The 22,171-nt window shown below is 42.0% G+C and overlaps 1 protein-coding gene across 19 annotated transcripts in view; it reads right to left on the reverse strand.

Moving 5' to 3' along the window:
- Window positions 1-22,171, reverse strand: part of RAPGEF4 (Rap guanine nucleotide exchange factor 4) — a 328,733-nt gene that overhangs the window by 156,715 nt on the left and 149,847 nt on the right. Inside the window, exon 1 of one of the 19 annotated variants that reach the window (XM_066280140.1) lies at window positions 17,841-17,963. The exons of the other annotated variants lie outside the window; for them this stretch is intronic. Coding sequence (XP_066136237.1) covers window positions 17,841-17,849 — 9 coding nt within the window. The 5' untranslated portion in view covers window positions 17,850-17,963. Of the gene's footprint in view, window positions 1-17,840; window positions 17,964-22,171 lie in introns of those variants that run through there. 19 annotated transcript variants of the gene reach the window in all.

Below are 22,171 nucleotides of genomic sequence, written 5' to 3' on the forward strand. Positions count from 1 at the left end.
GTGCTCATAGAGGGCAGGGACCACGTCTACATTCTCCTACTGCATACCTAAACCCAGCACAGGGCCTGGGACATAGCAAACTCTCTGAGCATTTGTTGAGTGAATGAATTACTGAAAAGAATTTCTTAACCACTCTGAGGTTCAAGTTCCTCCATAATAAACCAGAAATGTGACCAAGTACCTGTCACAGTCGATGCAAGGACTGAATGGATAAACCGTGGGAAGCTCCTCACAACCCAGGCACACGATGAATATCGGTTCCCATTCCCTCTACACTGTGATTTCTTCTCATACCGAGTGTCTCAGGGGGCACCCTTCCATTTAAAAAACAAATGCTTAAAGGAAAGACCAGCCTAATGCATAAGGAACTACAAAAATAATTCTAATGATCTGGAGACATGATGAAAGAAGCTATTTGAAATCACATGATGCACATGGTCAAATCTCTCTGATGTTTGCTTGCTCTTTATGAATAAGCGTCTTGCTTTCAGAGAAGAAGCGTGAGCATCAGTTGATGCTGATAAAAACAAAACCTAAATTTAACACATCAAAGTCTATGAAGACTAATCAGTTTTGTAATTTAAAAGGAAGTACAGAAGGATAGAGCAGCCAGCCTCCTCTACCAGAATTAGCACCAAAATACACTCATTAGTGAAAATTTAGTTTTAAGAGACTCATGTATGAATCTTGCTGAAAAAATTAGCAGCCATATCTAAATAGCTGAAAGTAGAAAATGATTCATTTTAGATATCCAAGTCATTCATAATTCTACCTATTGATGTTCCTCTATAGGCCATTTTTAGTAAGTTTGCCTTTTGGTTTTAACTGTTAATTTTCTCCCTCTCTTTTCTCTCACCCTACTTTAACAAGTTTTATTACTATAAAATAAATAAAAGCACATAATAAAAAATTTAAAATACAAGGCATATAAAATGAAAAAGAATTCTCTCCCCTCATACCCTGCACCTACTGACCTACCCACTTTCACTGCCAAGTTAAACAGAGCCGACACTCATTTCTTCTGTAACTTCTAGAATGTTTCTAGTCACACATTAATATATAATCTCAATTGGTTTTAAACAAATGGGATCATATGGCACATGGTATTTTATCCACTTTTTTCTCTCTCTAAGAAAATATCTTGAGCCTGACCTGTGGTGGCGCAGTGGATAAAGTGTCGACCTGGAAATGCTGAGGTCGCCGGTTCGAAACCCTGGGCTTGCCTGGTCAAAGCACATATGGGAGTTGATGCTTCCAGCTCCTCCCCACCATCTCTCTCTCCTCTCTCTCTCCCTCTCTCTCTCTCTCTCTCCCTTTCTCTCTCTTCTCTAAAAATGAATAAAAAAGATTTAAAAAAAAAAGAAAATATCTTGGGTATATATTGATATTATAACATTTCACCATTTCTTTCTTGTTAAACTTTTTTTTTTTTGCTATATATTGAATTTGCAGTATCAAAGTATCTTCCCTGAGTCTAAGGCAAAAAAAGATAAAGATCACATCAAGTGGTGATTTCAGTGTTATTCTTAAAATGAGATAGCACTGTAAATATTTAATTCCAAGGCAAACAAATATCAAACACATTATACAGAAAGGTTCTTTGATCTCTCTGATGACTTTATCTAATTGGTGTCATTATGTTGTAACTCTATTGATTGCCAACTGCATCTTCTGTAAACTTGGCAAAGACTTCCCATGTAATACAGTCGAAGAAAAATATTGTTTGTGCTCTCTCCCCAACTCTTTCAGAAGATAAAAGAAATGTAATTAAACTCTAATCTCTGATAGTTCAAAAATAATAAAATAGAAACTATAAAGCATTATGAATGGCATTTGAATATTATTAGTATTAAAAGGAAACAGATTTATTAATTTTGATAACTGCATTGTGGTTAGTTTATGAGAAAATGTCCTTGTTCTAAGGACATGCACCGAAATACTAATATTCAGGGGTAAAACAGCACAATGTCGCAACTTACAAATGATTCAGCAAAAAAATGAAAGAGAGAGAAGGATAAAGCAAATGGGGCGAAATGTAAACAGGCTGTAGAATCAGAGTAAAGAGTCTTGAGGAGTTATTTATACTATTCTTGTAACTTTCTGAGTATATTTAACATTATATCAAAATTAAAAACTACCAAGAAATGAAAAGGAGTTAGAGAGGAAAGATTAAATGACTATTCTTAATGCATTTATTCTGTCAATATCTGACTTTCCAACTGGGCTCAATGACAAGCTCCGTCCCCATCCGGTAGGTTCAGCGGCCTCTGCCTCTCCAGCACATCCTTACCAAAGTGGGAGCTCCGTCCTCACCAGGGAAGGTCCGAAGTTGCCTGTGGGTGCCCTGTATTCAGGTATCTGGCATGTGGGGAGGTGGGGTGCAAGGGTGAAAAAAGCTAAAAAGCCACAGCTCTCCCCCAATCCCGCATGTGCTCGGCCCCCATATCTGGGCTCGGCCTTTACCCCTTGTGTATCTACTCCCTTGCTGGGATTGCAGTCCAGCCTTCAACACACTCCGCAGCCTGTCTTGCCCTTGCCTGCCCCCCTTCCTTCTTGTCATTTATACCTCTCGTTCTAGCCTGGAATACCACCATCCACCCCTTACAGATGACCCAAAACTGCGATGCAATCACCTGCTCTGATTCTTCCACTCTGTCACTGTCGGCAAATCTCTTCTCCGGGCCCCACCCAACCAGACTGGGGAATCCCCTTGGTCTCAGTGCCACCTGGACCAAGGAGGAGTTTCCCGGGCTCTTCTAGCACTGTCCTTGTGATGCTTAGCCAGTGACTTCAGGGCTCAGCCTTACAGCTTTTGTAACTAGGTTTTCTGAGAAGTGCATTCCAGCTTCCTTGTATCCCCCACATGACACTGCCTTGAAGCCCAAGGACACCAGATGTCCCATCTCCAGCCTTAACAGAGCTGAAGAATCTAACTGTTCTGCACGGACTGACCTTTCATCTCACACAGAAAACTATTTCTGTAGCAATCTAAAAACTCAACTTCAAATGTCAATTCCCTGGTCAGAAAATAGCTGCTTGGGGCTTTCCTATAAATTATGTCTATAGTGCTAGGAGAGAAACAAGCTTTCTACCAATCAACACAACAATTTAGACAACACAGTATAGGTGTGCTATGCTTATGCAAATCCAAAATATAAAACACGAATGTATGCTTTCCAATATTTGTAACATATAGCTAGTCTTGATTTTACTGCAGATTTAATTAAAATCCCTGATGTTTTCAAAATATTTGCCCAAGACAACGTGTGTGTGTGTGTGTGTGTGTGTGTGTGTGTGTGTACACATACAGTTTTAAAATAACATACCTGAATACAGTAAGGTATATTAAATTTAAACTTGGGGGAAAATGAAAGCACACTTCATCAGAGAGGTAGAACAGTCTGGAGAGGAGAAAGCTGGTGGGCGGAGGTGTCTGATTAAAAATTCCTTAGAAGTCTCTGGAAGGGAAAATACTGTCAACCACTCTCCCACATGTACACAGCTAATCTGGATGAAAAAACAATGCTCCTTCCTTCCATGAAAGCGTCAAGCTGAAAATGACACCTTTAAGGACAGACAGCGGACAGCCCAGGAGGAGGGCAGCCAGGTGAAGTACTCTGAATCCAGACCCCAGGATTCAGGGGAAATCTTGTCTGAACATTCTCTGCCCACCCCAACCCCTGTAAACGATGACACTCTGGCTCCTCTTCCAGCAGAAGTGGGCTGGTCCAAACCATCTGCCTCCCAGGGGGCTGAGGGCCTGCCCATCTCTCTTCCCCTCCTGTATGGGTGTGAGGGGCTGGCCAAAGGAGAGACTGGAGTCTGAGGGATGAGCTTGCCCAAATGGGTCTGCAAAGTGAGTGGGCCTGAGGAATGGTATGGGGGGGGGGGGAGTTGGAGAGAAAAAAGCAAGAACTAGAACTACTCAGATGGAGCAAAGAGCAGTTGGTCTGGGCAATTCTGAGTGTGAGGTGGTAGCCAGTGCGGGCAGCTGGGGTTCATTAATAGAGTGCAGGATTCAGTGGCATTGCCGGACGTCTTCCTGGCTCTCCTGCGCCTGCTCCAGCCCCTCCTGCCTCAGGTGAAGATTGCATCCCCATCTTTATCCACTGCGCCACCAGAGGTCAGGCTAATTGCATCCCCATCTTGATGTTTACCGTTATCTCCACCTCCTGCTCATCTCTGTCGCCTGTTTGAAACCCTCCATCTTGATGTTTGACCCCCAACCCTGCGACCTCCTGTAAGGAAATCCTCCTGGAACCCACATCCCTTTTCTCACCCTGGATGCCCTCCTGGCTACTGGCTCTCCTGCTTCCCCCACCGCAGACCAGATTGGCTCTCCTGCTTCCCCCACCGCAGACCAGATCCCCCCCCACACACACACACATGTGCTCAGGTTGCTCACATGTTTGGGTTCCAGCCTGTAGGCCCACCACTCCGAGGTTGCCAAATAACACGACTCCTTCCCTCCAGGACAGTCTCCTAGGCACATCTCGCCCCAACCCTGTCATGCCGCCGCCAAGCCTCTCAGCTGCGTATGACATAAAGAGCTTTGCACACTATAAAGTACTGTCCACATGCTATGGTGAGTATTAAATAAAGTGTCTATGGCACGAAACAAAGAAACTGAGTGAAAAAAAGCAATTCCAAAGATGACAACACCTATTTAAATGCAGCCTAGAAACCAAACAAATGGAAGATATTTACAAACAATACCTCCAATAAGGAGCTAATATCCAAAATATATGAAGAACTCATATAATTCAACAAAAAACCTCAAACAACTCAGTTTAAAAATGGGCAGAGGACCTGAACACTTTTCCCAAGAAGCTATACAGATGACACCCTGGCCATTGGCTCAGTGGTAGAACATCAGCCTGGTGTGTGGATGTCCCAGGTTTGATTCCCAGTCAGGGCACACAGGAGAAGCGCCCATCTGCTTTTCCACCCTTCCCCCTCTCATTTCTCTCTGTCTCTCTCTTCCCCCACAGCCAAGGCTTCATTGGAGCAAAGTTGGCCCGGGTGCTGAGAATGGCTCCATGGCCTCTGCCTCACTGGAATGGCTCAGGTTGCAATGGAGCAAAGCCCCAGATGGGCAGGGCATTGCCCCCTAGTGGGTATGTTGGGTGGATCCCAGTCAGGCACATGCGGGAGTTTGTCTCTCTGCCTCCCCACTTCTTACTTCAGAAAAATACAAAAATAAAAAAATAAAAAAAAAGAAAGAAAGAAAAAAAAAAAAAGGATATACAGATGGCCAACAGATATATGGAAACATGATCAACTTCACTAGATATAAGAGAAATACAAATTAAAATCACAATGAGATACCTCCTCATACCTGTTCAAATGGCTACTCTCATTAATACAAGAAATCACAGTGTTACAGAGGATGTGAAAAAAAAGAACTCTTATATAGTGCAGGTTGGAATGTAAATTGGTTGCAGCTATTATGGAAAAGGATATGGATGTTCTCAAAATATTAAAAAGAGCTACCATATAACCCAGCAATTTCTCTTCTGGGTATCTACCTGAAAAATTTGAAAACATTTATTCATAAAGATATATATGTACCCCTATATTTATTATAAATGGTGACCAGGATATGCAAACAAACTAGGTGTCCTATGATGGATGATTGGATAAAGAAGATGTGATATAAAATATACAATGGAATACTACTCAGCCATAAAAAATGATGAAGTATTTCCATTTGGGACAACATGTACTGATCTTGAGAGTATCATGCTAAGTAAAACAAATCAGACAGAAAAGGACTAGAACCGCATGATTCACTTATATGTGAGATATAAAACAGAAAAGCAACAGTGAACAAATAAAACAAGTAAGCAAACTCATAGACACAGACAAGAGTATGATGGCCACTGGAGGGGAAGGTGGGTGAGAAGGAGGGAAAAAGAGTAAAGAGTTAAATATATGGTGATGGAGGGAGACAAGAATCTGAGTGCTGAGCACACAATACAATCTACAGATAATGTATTATAAAACTGTATGCCTAAAACTTATATAATGTTATTAAACAAGTTAATAAAAGTAGCCTAGAGAATGTTCACCTTTCACTCATTGAATTAATTTATCTAAAACTGGGTCTTCAGAAAATACTGACTGGGATGTGGTTTGTTTTTTGGGAAAATAAAAATGTTCTAAAATTGACCATGGTAAAAGTTGCACAACGAACTAAAAGTTACTGAGTTATATACACTTTAAGAAGGCAAATTGTATGGGATGTGCGGTATGTCTCAATAAAGCTGCATTTTTTTTCTTTTTATTTTTTTTTCTTTAAAGCTCACAGTTATTCCCATGAGGTTCATTTATTTTTATTTTATTTTTTATTTATTCATTTTAGAGAGGAGAGAGAGGGAGAGAGACAGAGAGAGAGGAGAGAGAGAGGGGGGAGGAGCTGGAAGCATCAACTCCCATATGTGCCTTGACCAGGCAAGCCCAGGATTTCGAACTGGTGATCTCAGCATTTCCAGGTCGACGCTTTATCCACTGCGTCACCACAGGTCAGGCCAAATAAAGCTGCTTTTAAAAAGAGAAAGCACTGACTGGAGTTCAGGTTGTGAACCTAACTTACCTAATACCTCCACCTGGCTCTCAGAGGGAGGTGATCAGAAAACAATGCAAGAGTCATTTTCCGGAAATTCTGGGTGGGCTCTGCCGAGGTGCACACCCTGATTTTACCTGCATGAAGCCCCAGTCTAAGTACCCCTCAGGTGGGCAGCTCGCCCATGGGCATACTGCACACAGGGAGAATTGGCCAATGTAGGTTTCTCTGCCTATAGTGTACAGAGCTATGCCGACTTTTTTCAGCATTAGATTTTTCTAAACAAAAAGAGAAACCAAGCACATAAAACCCAACAGTGAATTGATGAGCAACTTTGCATATATATAGAATTTCCAGGCAATAAAGCATGCTCTCCAACAAGCTTGTCTTTGTTTGGAGGAAAATTACACTTTACTTTCTCACAATGCCCTCTGCCAAGCCCAGCGTGCCCTTCTAATTTAAATTAGATTTTCAATTGCATGATTGGTCCAAAAGAAACTAATTTTCACTATGCGCATTCAGGGAACTTACCTAACCAAAACTTGAATTTTTGTTGCAGGGAGGTGGCAAACCCACAGTAAGCTTTCCTGCTTTGCCACAACCCTAAGATTAATCATTTTCTGAATATCTATAAATATTATTTTGATTTATGTGAATGGCTTTAAAAAGCTATTTATGAAAAACTCACAATGCGGTAAGTTTGCAAAGAAACAAGCCTAATATAAAATGTGAGCAGGAGAATGAAACATAAATTGCACAATTATATTCTCATTTGTAGATTATGATTCAGAGTGCTGTAGTGGCTTATCCTGAAAGTTATGTTATCTGCCCTCCCCCCCCCAAATAAAAGATTAAAAACTGATTAAGAACTTTCCTCACAGGTTCTAAAATGCTTCATTTACTGGGTAATTTCATTCTGCTATCTCAAAAAGGGCATTTCAAATCAAAGACCTCAAAAGAAAGGTTAATAAATCTTGACGGATTCAACACTTGTTTTCTTATTATATATCAAATTCTGTGTGAAATTCAGCAGTCCACATCATTTGACATCAAAGTGGAGGATTTAAAAAAGTGTTTAAAACTTTGATTTCTCAGAAAATGTTTCAATGATATCTCTGTCACTGCTGGGTTACTTCCCAGAAAAGGCTCTATTTTTATTATAATTTTCCTAAATAAAGCTGTGATGAAAAAGAGGATGCCAGGTGTAAGGCCAGTAGCCATGGTCACCATCAAAGCCACCTGGCTCGTGTAGGTTCGCATTTAATTCAGACAGATTGTAAAGAAACTGCAGAGCCAAAAACTGGTGGTCCATTTTCCTTTATTCTAGACTCGCACTCAGCAAGCGAGTAAAAACACACAGTGGGAAAACAGTTCCCTTTCCATTCAGGGCTCCCAAAGCCACTGACTCATTCGAGTTTTTCTAGAATCCAAGGCTTCCACCTCACTAGTCTTATTCATCTCTGTTCCCCATCTCCTTTTCCTGCACAAACTGGCTTCTCCTTCACCATTCCGCCATTTTGGCCGCCTCCTCCCTGCCCTGCTACAGCATGGGCTCTTCCTCTCTACAAGAACGTGGTCACTCTCTCCCCAAAATGGCCTTCTAACTCCTCCTTTTAAAACCTTTCAGCATGAAAGCCCCTCCCCCAACACATATCAGCATAACCAAGCCCCTTCCTAAGCAAGAAGGGCAATTAGCTGTATCACGTGGGAGCATCACCCTGACAGCAGTGGCCATCTTTAATGAAGTGAGCAAAAAATAACTTATCTGCCCGACACCAGGCCAACAGAAAGTGGGAGGATTCTTATCAAAAGAGAATTCATATTTTAAAATTATCATAAATATACAGCTCATCCTATAAATTCATAATCTAAACAAGCCAATCATTCTGAATGGCCTCAGGCAAATTCTTTTTTTTTCTTCTTTTTTGAAACAGTGTTATTTTATCCCTCCCCTACCCAGCTCCCTCCTCACCATACCCAAATACAAGATACAGTATTCCTCTCTGAATGTGGACCTGAGCATATATATTTTGGGGACAAATTATGTCAGCATAAAATTTAGAATTGGCAGACTCAGAGAAACAAATTAGAGATACATTTGCTGTATATAAAATTAAAACATTTCAGTAATAACAAAGATCACAGAAAACTGTGTATAATAAATAACTCAGGAACTGCCTTTTGGGGCATGTTCATGCAAGTTACAAATCAATGCTTGCAGCTTGCCTTAGGCAAAGCATGCACTGTGAACTTTACAGCAGAGAGTTGGTAGAAAGCACTCTACCTTGGATAGAGAGGCTTCAAGGTTAAGAGAGGGTCTCAGATTCCTTGGAAATATACACTGGCTCTGTTTTGGGGTTTTTTTGGTTTTTTTTCTAGCAGTTACCAATGCCAAGTTCCCAAAAGCCAAACTTTTAATTAAATAGTATAGAAAGGTAGGATACCATATGCCTTTCAAAAAACAAAAGAAGAAGAAGACCACCAGAATGACTCACGACAGGACAGGAATCAAGAGTAGTACTAAAAGCAGAATCCAGCTGTTGTCTCAAAAAGATTAAAAACAAAGAAGAACAGAAAACATTAAAGCAAAAAGGTTGAAGGGGTGCTACCACAGCGGCATTTAAAACAGACCCAGAAAGTGACAACAGATCGCTTCTCTCTCCACCACCTTCCCCTCACGTACCCGGAGCTAGAGGGTGCTGTCTAAAGACAGTTCAAAAATCAGTTCTTCTGTTTGTTATTCTTTGAAAATACTCACTGTACAAAGCATCCATCAGCCAAAGAACAAGTAGAAAATTCAAGTCCAATTTTGTGATAATTATTTTACAATGTTCACTGCCCATTTCAAAGGTCAAAATAATATGTGCAGATGCCTGTGTAAATGTTTTTTTAAAAGGTTGGTCAAACTGTATTAAAAAAATAGATGGCAAGATCATTTTGGGCTTCTCTTAAATGCCCACTCAGAGCACAGACAGATTTCAGCATCTATTTCTCACAAAATCAGACGAGTTTTCTCTTCTCATTAAATCCTCATTCTTAAAGTCAGTCTAAAAGCTCATGACAAACTAAATTCCTATTCAGATTCAAATGAAAGTATCACTTTTTCCCCTACTTCTCTGGACAGAGTCACTTATGTGTGCTTCCAAAATAATTTTTTTTTAACAGAGACAGAGAGAGAGAGAGAGAGATAGGGACAGACAGACAGGAACGAAAAGAGATGAGAAGCATCAATCATTAGTTTTTCGTTGCAACACCTTAGTTGTTCATTGATTGCTTTCTCATATGTGCCTTGACCGGGGGCTACAGCAGACCAAGTGACCCCTTGCTCAAGCCAGTGACCTTGGGTCCAAGCTGGTGAGCTTTGCTCAAACCAGATGAGCCCGTGCTCAAGCTGGTAACCTCGAGGTCTCGAACCTGGGTCCTCTGCATCCCAGTCCGACACTCTATCCACTGCGCCACTGCCCGGTCAGGCCAAAATAAATTTTTTTAAACAAAATAACTCTTCCACTTTCTCCCACTCAATCCTTCTTTCTGCTGGAATAAAAAGAGAAAGAAACGTAAGTGTGAGTACTGGAATCGGAAACTTTATTAAGCTGAGTCCTGATTTTCTACTGTACTCCTTACAGGAAAAGGAAGTTTAAATTTTGGGAGTCATTACAGGAAAGCACGATTCAAAGAGCCTAGACTCTCTGGTCAGATGTGAACTACTGTGAGACTACTGTTTGTACATGAAAGCATCCATGATGACATTGCAGTGAACTTGAAAAGGCCTACGCACAGGTCTGTGTAGGGAACTCATCAGATTCTAATGTGTCTACAGGCCACTCACACCAAACAGGCAGTGAGCGTGTCCTTTGGAACATTAGAAGAAGCAAAGGAAAAGGTTGGCTCAGTGGTTTATGAGCTCGAGGCTGTGGGTCACCCTGGCGATTATGTAGAACTGACAAGGGTGACAGGTCTTGCCCATAATGTGTCCTTTGGACACACAGAGACACTTTCTCTCATTCTTTATGTCTCTTTAAATGCAAGAATGAAGCATCTTTGCAGGAGTAATGAAGTAAAACAGGGACTTTCAAGTAGCATCTTTACCAAAGAAGTGTCCACTGGCTTGGATCTAAAAGATCAGACTAGCACTGTAATCATCAGTATTCCAAGGAGTGGGGCCAGGACTGCAGGTGCATTCGGAAGGGAAAGGCACACTGGCGGTGACAGGGAATCTGGCAACGAAGCCTGCCTGAAGTTTCAGTAAAGCCACTTCAGCACTGCATTTCTTCAAGCCATTCAGGCATTCCTGGAACCTCTTCTTCTAGAGAAGACACAAAAAATTCAGATTTGCCCTGAAGAAATGCATCACATTGAATATGAAGTGGCTCATACCCTATGCCCTGGAGACCCTTAGTAAAACATATTTTTGGAAAAATAGAAACAAAGTTGTCATACATTAAAAAGAGAGAGAGAGAGAGAGAGAAATAAAGAGACTAAAATCCTGAGTCAAAAGTCTTGTTCTCAACTCCCATGGTTTGGGACAGCAATCTGTGGACCTGATCTGCAAAATGCAGACTGCCACACGGATGCAGGTGCTAGTCTTCCACACAGGACATCAGGCGGATGCTTTCTTCTCTTCATTGTAAGAGAACCTCAAACTGTATCCCAGTTGCTTGCAGTTCACCCCCTGGACCGAGCCGCTTGGGACTCCAGCTTCCTTCTGCCCTGTCACACCCTGTTCTGTCTGCCCACTGGCTCCCACCATTCCTCCTTCACAACTCCTAACCACGCCTGCACAACTGACTATCGCCATTGTGCCCTTACACGCTGCAGATTTCTAGCATCCTCTCTCTTAGTCTAGCAGACCGTACGCTCCATTGACAGGAGCCATACTTTATTTCTCTTCCTAGCACCAACCAATAGCATGGCGCCCGACAAAGGGTGGGACCTCAAAAAGGCGACTAGGAGATAATTAGGTAATGAGATGTCACCAATATATGGGAACATTGGCAATATAAGAATATTTTTTATTTTCCAACTTTCTCTTTCAGCTATCAGTTGAAAGCTTGAACATTTGCAAGGAATGCCACAGATGAACCAAGCCGTATGGCAGGCTGGCGTATATGCGCGCCCGCCTGGCCAGCACTGCATCTTATTCATTTTATGAGCATCTCTTAGTCTGTATTCCTCTGAGGGCAGAGCCTGACACTAGGACTTGGATACAGCTCATTTGGGAAGTGATCCCAGGAAGCAGGAGTGAAGGGCAGAAAAACTGCAACAAGGAAAATGGAAAAGATAATAAAAGGTGTGTTCCTGAGCCGGTTATCCCACCAGGGATCCTTGTAGAATGTATCTCAGAATTCTGCCTTCAAATCATAGGAATCTGGACCATTTATCTGTATCCTCCATTATTTGAGGGGTACTTCCAGAGGGAACGGATTTCCCCCAAACATCTCAACCATCTTGAGTTTAAGTTGTGCAAGATCTGCGGTTTAGGAAGCAGCGAAGCTGAGAGGCTGGGAATAGTTGAGGCGGGGCACCTGGATTGTCCCTGACAGCGGCAGCTGCAAGGAAGCCACAGCACGCACTGAACTGCTGCTAAGGAAAGGGCCACAGAAGTAAACTGGTAAGGTCTTGTGTCATATCATCCTAGATTGTGCAGCCAAACATGAAACTTGATTCTAAAATACAATTGATTAATCAATGAAAAGAAAGTGCTTAATGGAGCCACAAGGAAGGATGTCCTAGCTGGACCTGGGAGATAGAGCTCCCAGGGGGCCAGGTGATTTTGCCAGATGACGCTCAGTTATCCAATATTTATACATCTTCCTCGACCCCAACCAGCCCTGACCCCCACCCTCTACCTTTCCTTCCACCCCCTGCCATTCACAGGATAAACGAAGGGCTGAGAATTACCATACATCCCTTCTCACTCACTGTGACTTCTTTTCACCAAGTAAGTTGGCTTTGATGGTCACTTTTATAAACATGAGTGAAGGGAGCAGCAAAGAGGAGAGGGCAAGGAACTTACTGATCTAAGTAAGTTCGGTCATTTAATGCTAGCTTCTTGTTTCCTCTTTTTCGGTTCTCATCGAAAGAATTCCCATCTCCCTTACACACTGGGGAACCTACTACAAATGAGAGCAAACTGATACCACTTTGCTTTCTCCAAGTATATTTGATAAAGATATGCGTCTTCATTGTCACTAGAATTTTCTATACCCAGTGGAAAACAGACAAACTAATGGCAGTGATTTTGCTTTTTTTTTTTTTTTTTGTATTTTTCTGAAGCTGGAAACGGGGAGAGACAGTCAGACAGACTCCCGCATGCGCCCGACCGGGATCCACCCGGCACGCCCACCAGGGGCAACGCTCTGCCCACCAGGGGGCGATGCTCTGCCCCTCCGGGGTGTCGCTCTGCCGCGACCAGAGCCACTCTAGCGCCTGGGGCAGAGGCCAAGGAGCCATCCCCAGCGCCCGGGCCATCTTTGCTCCAATGGAGCCTTGGCTGCGGGAGGGGAAGAGAGAGACAGAGAGGAAGGAGGAGGGGGTGGAGAAGCAAATGGGCGCTTCTCCTATGTGCCCTGGCCGGGAATCGAACCCGGGTCCCCCGCACACCAGGCCGACGCTCTACTGCTGAGCCAACCAGCCAGGGCCTGATTTTGCTATTTTTTACCTGAGCTACTGCACTACACTGTTTCTGTATTTAGTAAGGATGACATCAGGCTCCCAGCCCACTGCTCCTCGGTGCACGTGCACCCTCCATTGATGCTCCCATCTGCTTCTGCTCCCACCACGCAGAACTACTGTCAACGAATTTGGCCCTTTGTTTCTTGCAATTAGTCTCACTTTTCCAACATGAGCCTCTTAGCTTAATACTGGCCCAGAATTTTGAGATAAACAGATGTCATGGCAGTGAGATTAGGAAAAGGGACATAAAAGCAGAAATCAAAGCTGGCTTCTAAAGAAAATGTCTTTTAAGAAGGAGCAGCAGTATGCTCAATGCCATGAAAGTGCTCTGTGCGATATCATCATGGTGGATATATGTTATTATACATTTGTCCAAATTCATGGATTGTACGACACTAAGAAAGAACTCTAATGTAAACTATGGACTCTGGGTGGTGATGATGTGTCAATGAATGTTCATTGTTTGTAACAAATGTACCACTGGTGCAGGGTGTTCATCGTGGAGGAGGCTGTGCATGTATGGAGACAGGAGGGATACAGAAAATCTCTGTGCCTTCCCCTCAATTCTGCTATGAACCAAAACTGCTCTAAAAATAGTCTATTTTAAAAACAAATAGGTAGGAGAAAAAGACAAGGAAAAGAGATAGGAGGAAAAGGGGATACAATATGCAGCAAGAGATTGTGAGGAATCAGAAAACACCAAGGACACATGCCTGAAATTTAACACCTGTCAAAGGTCATGGGGCAATATTTGTTAAGATCAACTCAGATCGTAAACAAGGGAAATAAATCAAATCAGGGCTGATTTCATGAATGTGCAACCTGTGCATTCACACAGGGCCCGGCCGCATGCTCAGAAATGCCCTGTGCTTGTTTTAATTCTCTGTGCTTGCCATCTTGAAATTCGTAATAATTTTTAAACAAAGGCCCCAGGTTTTCATTTTGTGCTGGATCCCTGCAAATTATATATCCAGTCCTGAGTAAAAGAATAGAAATTTGAGACAAGATCTTTCCTTTGCAGACCAAAGCATAGCAAGGAAGTATTTGCAGGGATATTCTCAAAGCATCTCTTCCATTCTCCTACCTGATTCATATTAAGTGGTATCTGTTGGTTTAAACACACTAGTAATTTCAGGCTTTCATGTGACTTGTCCTGAGACCAGGAAGTCTTATGGATAAATTTGAAAATGAATGAGATTCTAAACTGTCTTCATTGGTTTCCTTATTTGCAGAATTAGGGGAATAATGCCTCAGAAAAAGAGCCAACAATCACTCTTCAGAATAGATTCACTTACATCAAGCCTAACTTCATTGGGAAGGAAATGCTTCAAGAGGCTCCTATAGTACACACAGCCTGATTAGAAATCTACTTTCCTAAAAAAGAACAAAAGTGGCAACAAAAGGTCTCCCAATGGTCCCCAAGGACAACTGTGGAAATGACTGTCGCCAGCCATGTAATTCCTGACTCTGCGTCTTGGCTCTTATCAGTCATCAAACTTCCTCTCCTTAAATAGAGCCACTCCAAATGTCATCACCAGTTTTCCCGGGACAGAAATCAGGGATTTGGCATCAGAATCTCAGCTGCTAAAACAAAACTCCTCTAAATTACTTTCAGTTCACGTTGGACCTTCCTGACTTTTATGTTCTCAATTCACTGTTTATCATTTATGATGGTTGATCACATTTTGCTTTCAGTTCTGCAAGAGTTGGCTCTCATGGCTTTTTAGCTTAACAGCTGTAAAATATTAAGGCATACATTCTTCTTTTTCCTAGGGCTACAAAAAATACCCAGTGCACCATGGAATGTTCCCCAGCCTTAATAGTTGTGCATGCTACAGTAAGTTTTCCTTTACAAACTCTGCTAGGAGAATCCATTTATCATCTAGAAATTTAAATATTGACTTTGATCTTAATTTTAAAAAATGTTTATCAATAATTTAAAAATTTTTTTTGCTAACATTAAATAGACATTAAATAGTAATAAGTCAGACACAGTTAGAGATGCACTGGTTAACCTAGTGCAATAGCACGCACACGTGCACGTGTGTGTGTGTGTGTGTTTACATATATCTATTTGATTACAGCTCATCCTTGTGTATAGACATGTCCTCTTGTGAAATGTTGTTCTGTCGTGGAAACTGCAAGTTGAAATGACCTCTACAAGAGAAGAGGCTCTTATTATTTGGATGCAATCCTAATTACAAGGTAGCTCAATGAACAGAGACCAAATACTGCCCATGTTTCTAGCAACACCGCATAATTTGGTGTCTGAACAACTGAAATCTGCTTGTAAGCAAACGAGACCTTTGTACTGACATTATTGATATACATATTATTGCCAAAGCCTGAACAATGGAAATCCAGCAAAAATGGATTTCTTTCGTTATAAAACATTGCCCAAAAGATGTTAAAAGCCCATTAACTTGAAAGTGGACCGTGTCATGTGATCTCTTCCAGCTAAGTAGCAGGCAGACACTGAGTGCCACAACTCTTAAACATAACTTTATAAATATTAAAAGAGAGGCTCTAGTTTGTGAGTTCTCATTCAAACGGATCTTTGACACGACAAATATGATTTTCCGGTATTTAAAATTAGGTCCAAACTGCCTGTCAATCTCAGAAACAGCTTGTCAGCACTCAGTCTTTCCTTCCTTCTGCTCCTCTTCACTCCCTTAGTGAGGAGGTGTCTAGGAAGGACGTCGATTAAAGCGCATCCTATTGCCCTATGCGTGGTTACCAGCCCCAGGAAGATGGGCAGCTGGGCTCTACACCAGATCAGATTCCCCCGTTAGACAGCTGGAGAATGTAAAGCATCCAGTAGGTACCCGGCTCTGGTAACGTGAAGTCATCATCACTTAGGTAGATATGGGAAACCCTTGAAAAATGCTGCTTTCCATTTTGAATTTGAGCTTTCATCGAAAAGGAGAAAAATATGAAGTTGATTGTAATAAGCGAGGTCATCAAGCTGCTATTGAAAGGGTGATTTGGATCCAAAGCAACTTTAAAAAACACTCAGAATTTACAGATAAGGACAATATCAGAGACTGAGAATTATCTCTTTTTTCCAAAAGGAAAAATTGAGGGAGATAGAAAGTCAACTTATTTGTCTGCAAACGAAAGTCAGAGCTAATACTGAAATTTTCCAATCTGTTTTCTATTACTGAAGGTCAACACACCAATAAATAGCCTGCTTCCTTCACCACAGAAATAAGTATTAACAATTTTACTAAGCAGCTAACTCTCCGATTAGCACATCATCTCCAGTCAAACCCATTGAAGGGTTTCTGTGAGGTGGTGTCACACAATTAAAAGACAGTCAGCTCTGGCAAGTCCCCGCTTTGAGCCTCAGCTTTTTTCCCCATCTGTAAGGATAGGACAGGGAAAAGGCAGGACAAAAATAACTCCCAAACACTTTACAGTTAAAAATTCTATCATTCCTCCAGCTGTTGGAAATGTCTCCGATTAACCCCACATCTTCCATGCGCACTGGTTAATGACGAGCGGCACTCCGATACTCAGCGGTCACTTCCCGGGACGTACTTGGCGCCAGCACCGCAGGACGCGCTGAAGATACAAAATTAAGTAACGATATAGAACCCCATCGTCTACTGCTCATGCTCTAGTCGGAGAGAAACATGAAACCAGGACTAACGGTACAACTAGCAATGATAAGTGCTTTAATTCAATTCACATCTGTAGAAAGTGCCATGGGAGCTCAGAAGAAAAAAACATATATATAAGGTCTACCGGAAAGTTCTGTCTGTTTTTGGGATAAAACAAAATACAAATTTTTCTTACCATCAATAAACTTTATTAAATAGTATAATTGCCATTATTATTAATGATTTCTTGCCAGCGTGAGGGCAATTTGTATATCCCATTTTTGAAAAATGTTTTATCTTTTGATGCGAAAAATTGAACCAGTGCTTGTTTGATATCTTCTTCATTTTTGAATTTTTTGCCCTTCAAAAAATTCTGTAAGGACAAAAACAAGTGATAGTCGGAGGGTGCTAAGTCCGGGGAATATGGTGGATGCGACAGACATGCTTCTGTAGCATTTCTTCCTTGTTGAAATTTGTAAAAATTACAATGGTGTAAATGAACTTTATCAGTAGTCATGAGTACACTATCGCTTCACACATAAGACTAACGTGAATCAACTTTGTTTTAGTTAATTTGCTACATCAGTATGTATACATTAAGTGATAAAAATAGAGAGGCACACATGTGCCAAATAAACATGTGCTTACGTGTCGAAACTTGTTGTGATAGAAACGAACAGAACTTTCCGGTAGACCTTATACATTTGGGGATTTCAGAATTTTATAAAGGAGATGAAAACCAAGCAGAGCCTTGAAAGCTTGAATAAGTTTTCTAAGCAGTAAATGGGAGACTGGTCTTCCAGGCTGGAGAAACCGTATGTGCAAAGGGCTCAGAGGCATGAAAACGTTTGGCAGGCAGAGAAAATGACTAGGAGTTGGTCACAGTTAGTATCAGGGGTTTCCTAGAGTAGGGCTCAGCAACCACTTTTTCTCTAAAGGGACAAAGAGTAGATCTCTTGGGCTTCGGCTGGCCATTTAGTCGTGTCACAACTACTCACCTCTGCCATTAGAACACAAAAGAAGCCATAAGCAATATGCGAATAAATGACTGTGGCTGGGTTCCAGTGAAACTCTCTTCACAAAAACAGGCAGCAGTCTGGATTTGGCCAGCAGACTGTAGTTTTATAACCCTTGTTCTAGAACATTACAGAGGGTAAGGTTATAAAGGCAAGTTAGAAAACAAATTAGATAAGTTTTTCTAGGCATTACAGAGTTGCTTAGGGAAATATTACTTTTATTTATTTATTCTTAAGTAAAAGAGTGAGATTATAAAGTCTGTATGCTAAAAACAATAGCGGTATGGAGTGTGTACATTTTCATACCCCACATCATTAAAATAAGAGCTATTATTATCTTTTTTTTACTTCACTAAATTTTGATATCCTAAAATTAAATCTAGTTAGGGCATCTTTTCCCAAGAAAATATAAAAGTAGTATTCTTTATAAGCATCTGGAAAATACTTTACATAGTACATCATGTCCCACTTAGTCTGAACACCGGGCCAAAGGAAAAATAAAATCAAATCTTTACCTCTCTAGTAAAAGTATTGCCTATACAACTGGAAAGCATTATAATGTAGGTAGAAATCTGAATTCTGCCTAATAAAGAGCTATAAAGGTGGTACTACATACTTATCAATAGGTCTGGACATGTTTTAGTTGCTATAAACAACACTGCCACACACACATGCAAAATTCACAAGAGAAGGAACAGGTAATAAGAAAGGAAGAAGAGCAACATTTGCAGAAACTTTGTTCCAAGTTAGACAGTAAAAAACAAATTATTATATTATGGCTGTTTTTGTAGGGACTGTATTGGGTGCCAGGCCACAAGAGTGAGCGAGAGACTTTGCTCTCTCAGTTAGTTCATGGTCTAGAGAAAAGGTCGGCAAACATTTTGTAAAGGTCTAGATAGTAAATATTTGAGACTTTGCGAACTGCACAGCCTCTATGGCAAATATTCAACTCTGGTTGTAGCACAAAAGCAGCCACAGACAATGTGTATATCAATGGCTGTGTTCCATCTAAACTGTAATTGTTTGTACATCCCTAGTCTAGAGAGAGATATTAAATACATCATTGAAAATAACATCATTGCAAATCATCAAAGCTCTGTGAAGGAAAAGCACAGTCTAGGAACCACATGTCTGGGGGACTGGACTATCTTGGGAAGGTGCGAGCAGGCTCCTGTGAAGCTGTAGGTGAGGAGCAGCAGGTGAACAAAGGAGGGGGAAAACACCCCTGACAGATGAACAGCAGAGCAGGGAAGCAGAGACGGTGGGGAGGGGGTAGCAGGATGACGAACAAAGAGAAACCCCATGTGGAAGTATCTGGAAAACACTTTGCACAGTACATCTCAGACGCAGCTCAATACAGAAGCAGCCAGGCCACGCAGGGTCGCTAAGCTAAGGCAGGGACCTTGTATTCTCTTCTAAGGCAAGAGGAACCATCTAAGGTTTGGAGCGCAGCAGGACTTGATCTGTAGCATTTCTAATGGATTCAGAGGTGTTGGTGGCAAGAGACCATGTAGGGAGAGCAGCTGGGGACCTAAAGGAGTGGGTCAGAGAAAAATTCGGTCTTAGTTTGGCTTCCACTGGAAACAGACTCCCAGACAAGGTCTTGGGTTCAGAGAGTACATTTGGGAGGTGATCTCAGGAAACACATGTAAGGAAGTGAGGAAAGTGAGGCAGGGAAGAGAGAAAGCCAAATGTGAGAGTACTAATGAGTGGGCTACCGCTGTGGGCAGCTGGGGTTCTGTCCCACTGGGGGCCCACTGAGGAAGGGAATACAACACACTTCAACATTGCCTTGCAGAGAGATGGCAGACGCTGAGGTATTTAGCCACCAACACTTGCCTCTCATCTATTGAATGTTGCCAGGAGCATCAGATCTCTGACACTTTTGAGTTTGCTCTTTTGATGGCTGTGAAGATCCCTCAGCACAAACCCCCCCCCCCCCCAGACAGAAGTAGAGAGACACAGGTGTAGAAAGACAGGCCACTACAGCTACAGATGAATTCAGAAATGGGCTAAGAGTTACAGAATTGGGCATCAACAAGGTTTGCTACAAACAATTTTCTTTTCTGAGAGAGAGAAAGAGAGAGAGAGAGAGAGAGAGAGGAGGGGGGAAGAAACAGAGAGAGGAGGAAGGAAAGAGAGGGAGCGAGAGAGAGAGAAGTATCAACTCATTCCACTTAGATGTGTCATTGATTGCTTCTCATGTGTACCCTAACTGGGGCTCAAACCAATGACTTCAGGGGTCAAACCAGTATTCTCAGGATCAAGCTGGCACCCTCAGGTTGAAGCCCACACCCTCAGGATCAAACCAGCACCCTCAGGACTGAGCCAGCAATCCTTGTGCTCGAGCCAGCGACCTCAGCACTCCAGGCTGATGCTCTCTCCTCTGCACCACCGGCCAGAGCTACAAATAACTTTGAAGTTTCACAAGAAAGTAGATGAATCAAGGAAGTATGAATGATTTTCAGATGCTGTCAAAACTTCCTAAATAGATTTCTCCCTTTTAAAATCACAGACTGAAGTCGGCTAAGCTAACGTATGTTTCATATGTATTTTATCTGACAAAATTAATGGCATATCACAGGGACCATGTTCAAAATATTTTAATTGAAACAGCAAAGGTACTGACCATTCAGAATCAACCTTGACCTTAAAAAGTCTTTCAGGGTGCATAGGCGTGGACCAGTTGAACACAAGCCATCTCGGATTTGCTAAAAGAATTTCTGAAGTAAGATAAGAATGGAGCAGGCATGGCTCAAATGCAAGCACAGAATTTACATGTGAGGAATGTTTTTGGATCTGCAACTAGATAAAGCATGAATAAGAAAGTGCTGCCTGACATGGCACGAGCAAGTCAGAGGTGATCTAGGATGAGTTCCCTCAGGGAGGAGCATATCTTCTGGGCAAACTCAGCACTGACATTGAGAACATTAATCTGAGACAGGTACATAGGTTCCAATGCATGAATGCTATTGACTGCAAACACAGGTTTTTCTAACCAATTTACCTCCCTGCAGCAAATGGGCAACAAAAGTGCTGGTTATCCAAATTACAGTCCAAGATCAACACGAGATGAAGGTCTTGTATCTGAAGGTAAAACATTTCAAACCATTTTCATGGCTTCCAACTTAGAGACACTGCTGTGGCAGAGGCATCCAGCAAGCAAGGGCTTCATACAGTTTAATGGCTCACTGCTGGCTCCCCGGTTATGGGGTGGAGTTACATGGGTATAGTAGAATTTAAACACTGTGATCACAGGTCACTGTTATCAAAAAATTGCTGTGTTGACAGTTTGGTTACTAGAAGAAGCCTAATCAATAAAGACAAAAATTGGTCTAGTTCCACAGCTGCTATCCCAACCTCATAAGCCCAATTATTTCACTGACCATGTACAACATTTCCCTTCTCTACTCCAAAATGACTCTTAAACACAGTTAGTTCTTTTCACTAACCTACATACAAGTGAAGGAAGGACTCGATACTCTGGCCTTCTTCCACACCATAGTTTGTATCTCGTTTTCACACTGCCCAAAGTTCAGTTTGGGTTGGGCCTGAGGGCCACGCCTGCATGGATTCTGCGACTTAGGCTTCCCTTCAGACTCTGCTAACTACAGTAGGCTTCTTATAAAACCCACTTTCTCCCGAAACACCTCGAAGTGTATAACCCGTCTCTGGGTAAAAAATTCACCACATTTCCCCAGCAGACTTTTTCTTAATGCCAGGCCCTACTTTCCTTTTGCTTCATAAGTTTGACCAATAAGCTGATCTTTCTTTTAAAAGTCTTTATCCATCATCTCTGGAATGAATGTTTTTTTACCTCTTGGCAGAGCAGGTATAGCTGCAAGGTCCTCAAGGTTGGTTAGCTTCTTTTTTGATACATATTAGACATACTGTTCACACAGATTAAACATGCTACTTTATTATTATTATTATTATTATTATTATTATTGAGAGGCAGGGAGGCAGAAACAGACTCGCGCATGTGCCCTGACCAGAATCCACCAGCAAGCTCACTTGGGGGCGATGCTCTGCGGATCTGGTACCACTGCTCCTTTGCTCCGAATGGAGCTATTTCAGTACCTGAGGTGAGGCCATGGAGCCATCCTCAGCGGCCGGGTCCAAATTGCTCAAATCATTTAAGCCATGGCTGTGAGTGGGAAAGAAAGAGAGAGAGAGAGAAGGAGGGTAGAAGCAGATGGGTGCTTCTCCTGTGTGCCCTGACCAGGAATCGAACCCAGGACTTCCACAGGCCCGGCTGATACTCTACCGCTGAACCAGTCGGTCAGGGCAAACATACTACTTTAAAACTGGCC

Source organism: Saccopteryx bilineata, chromosome 5 (genome assembly GCF_036850765.1).
Source record: "Saccopteryx bilineata isolate mSacBil1 chromosome 5, mSacBil1_pri_phased_curated, whole genome shotgun sequence".
In the NCBI taxonomy this organism is placed as follows: domain Eukaryota; kingdom Metazoa; phylum Chordata; class Mammalia; order Chiroptera; family Emballonuridae; genus Saccopteryx; species Saccopteryx bilineata.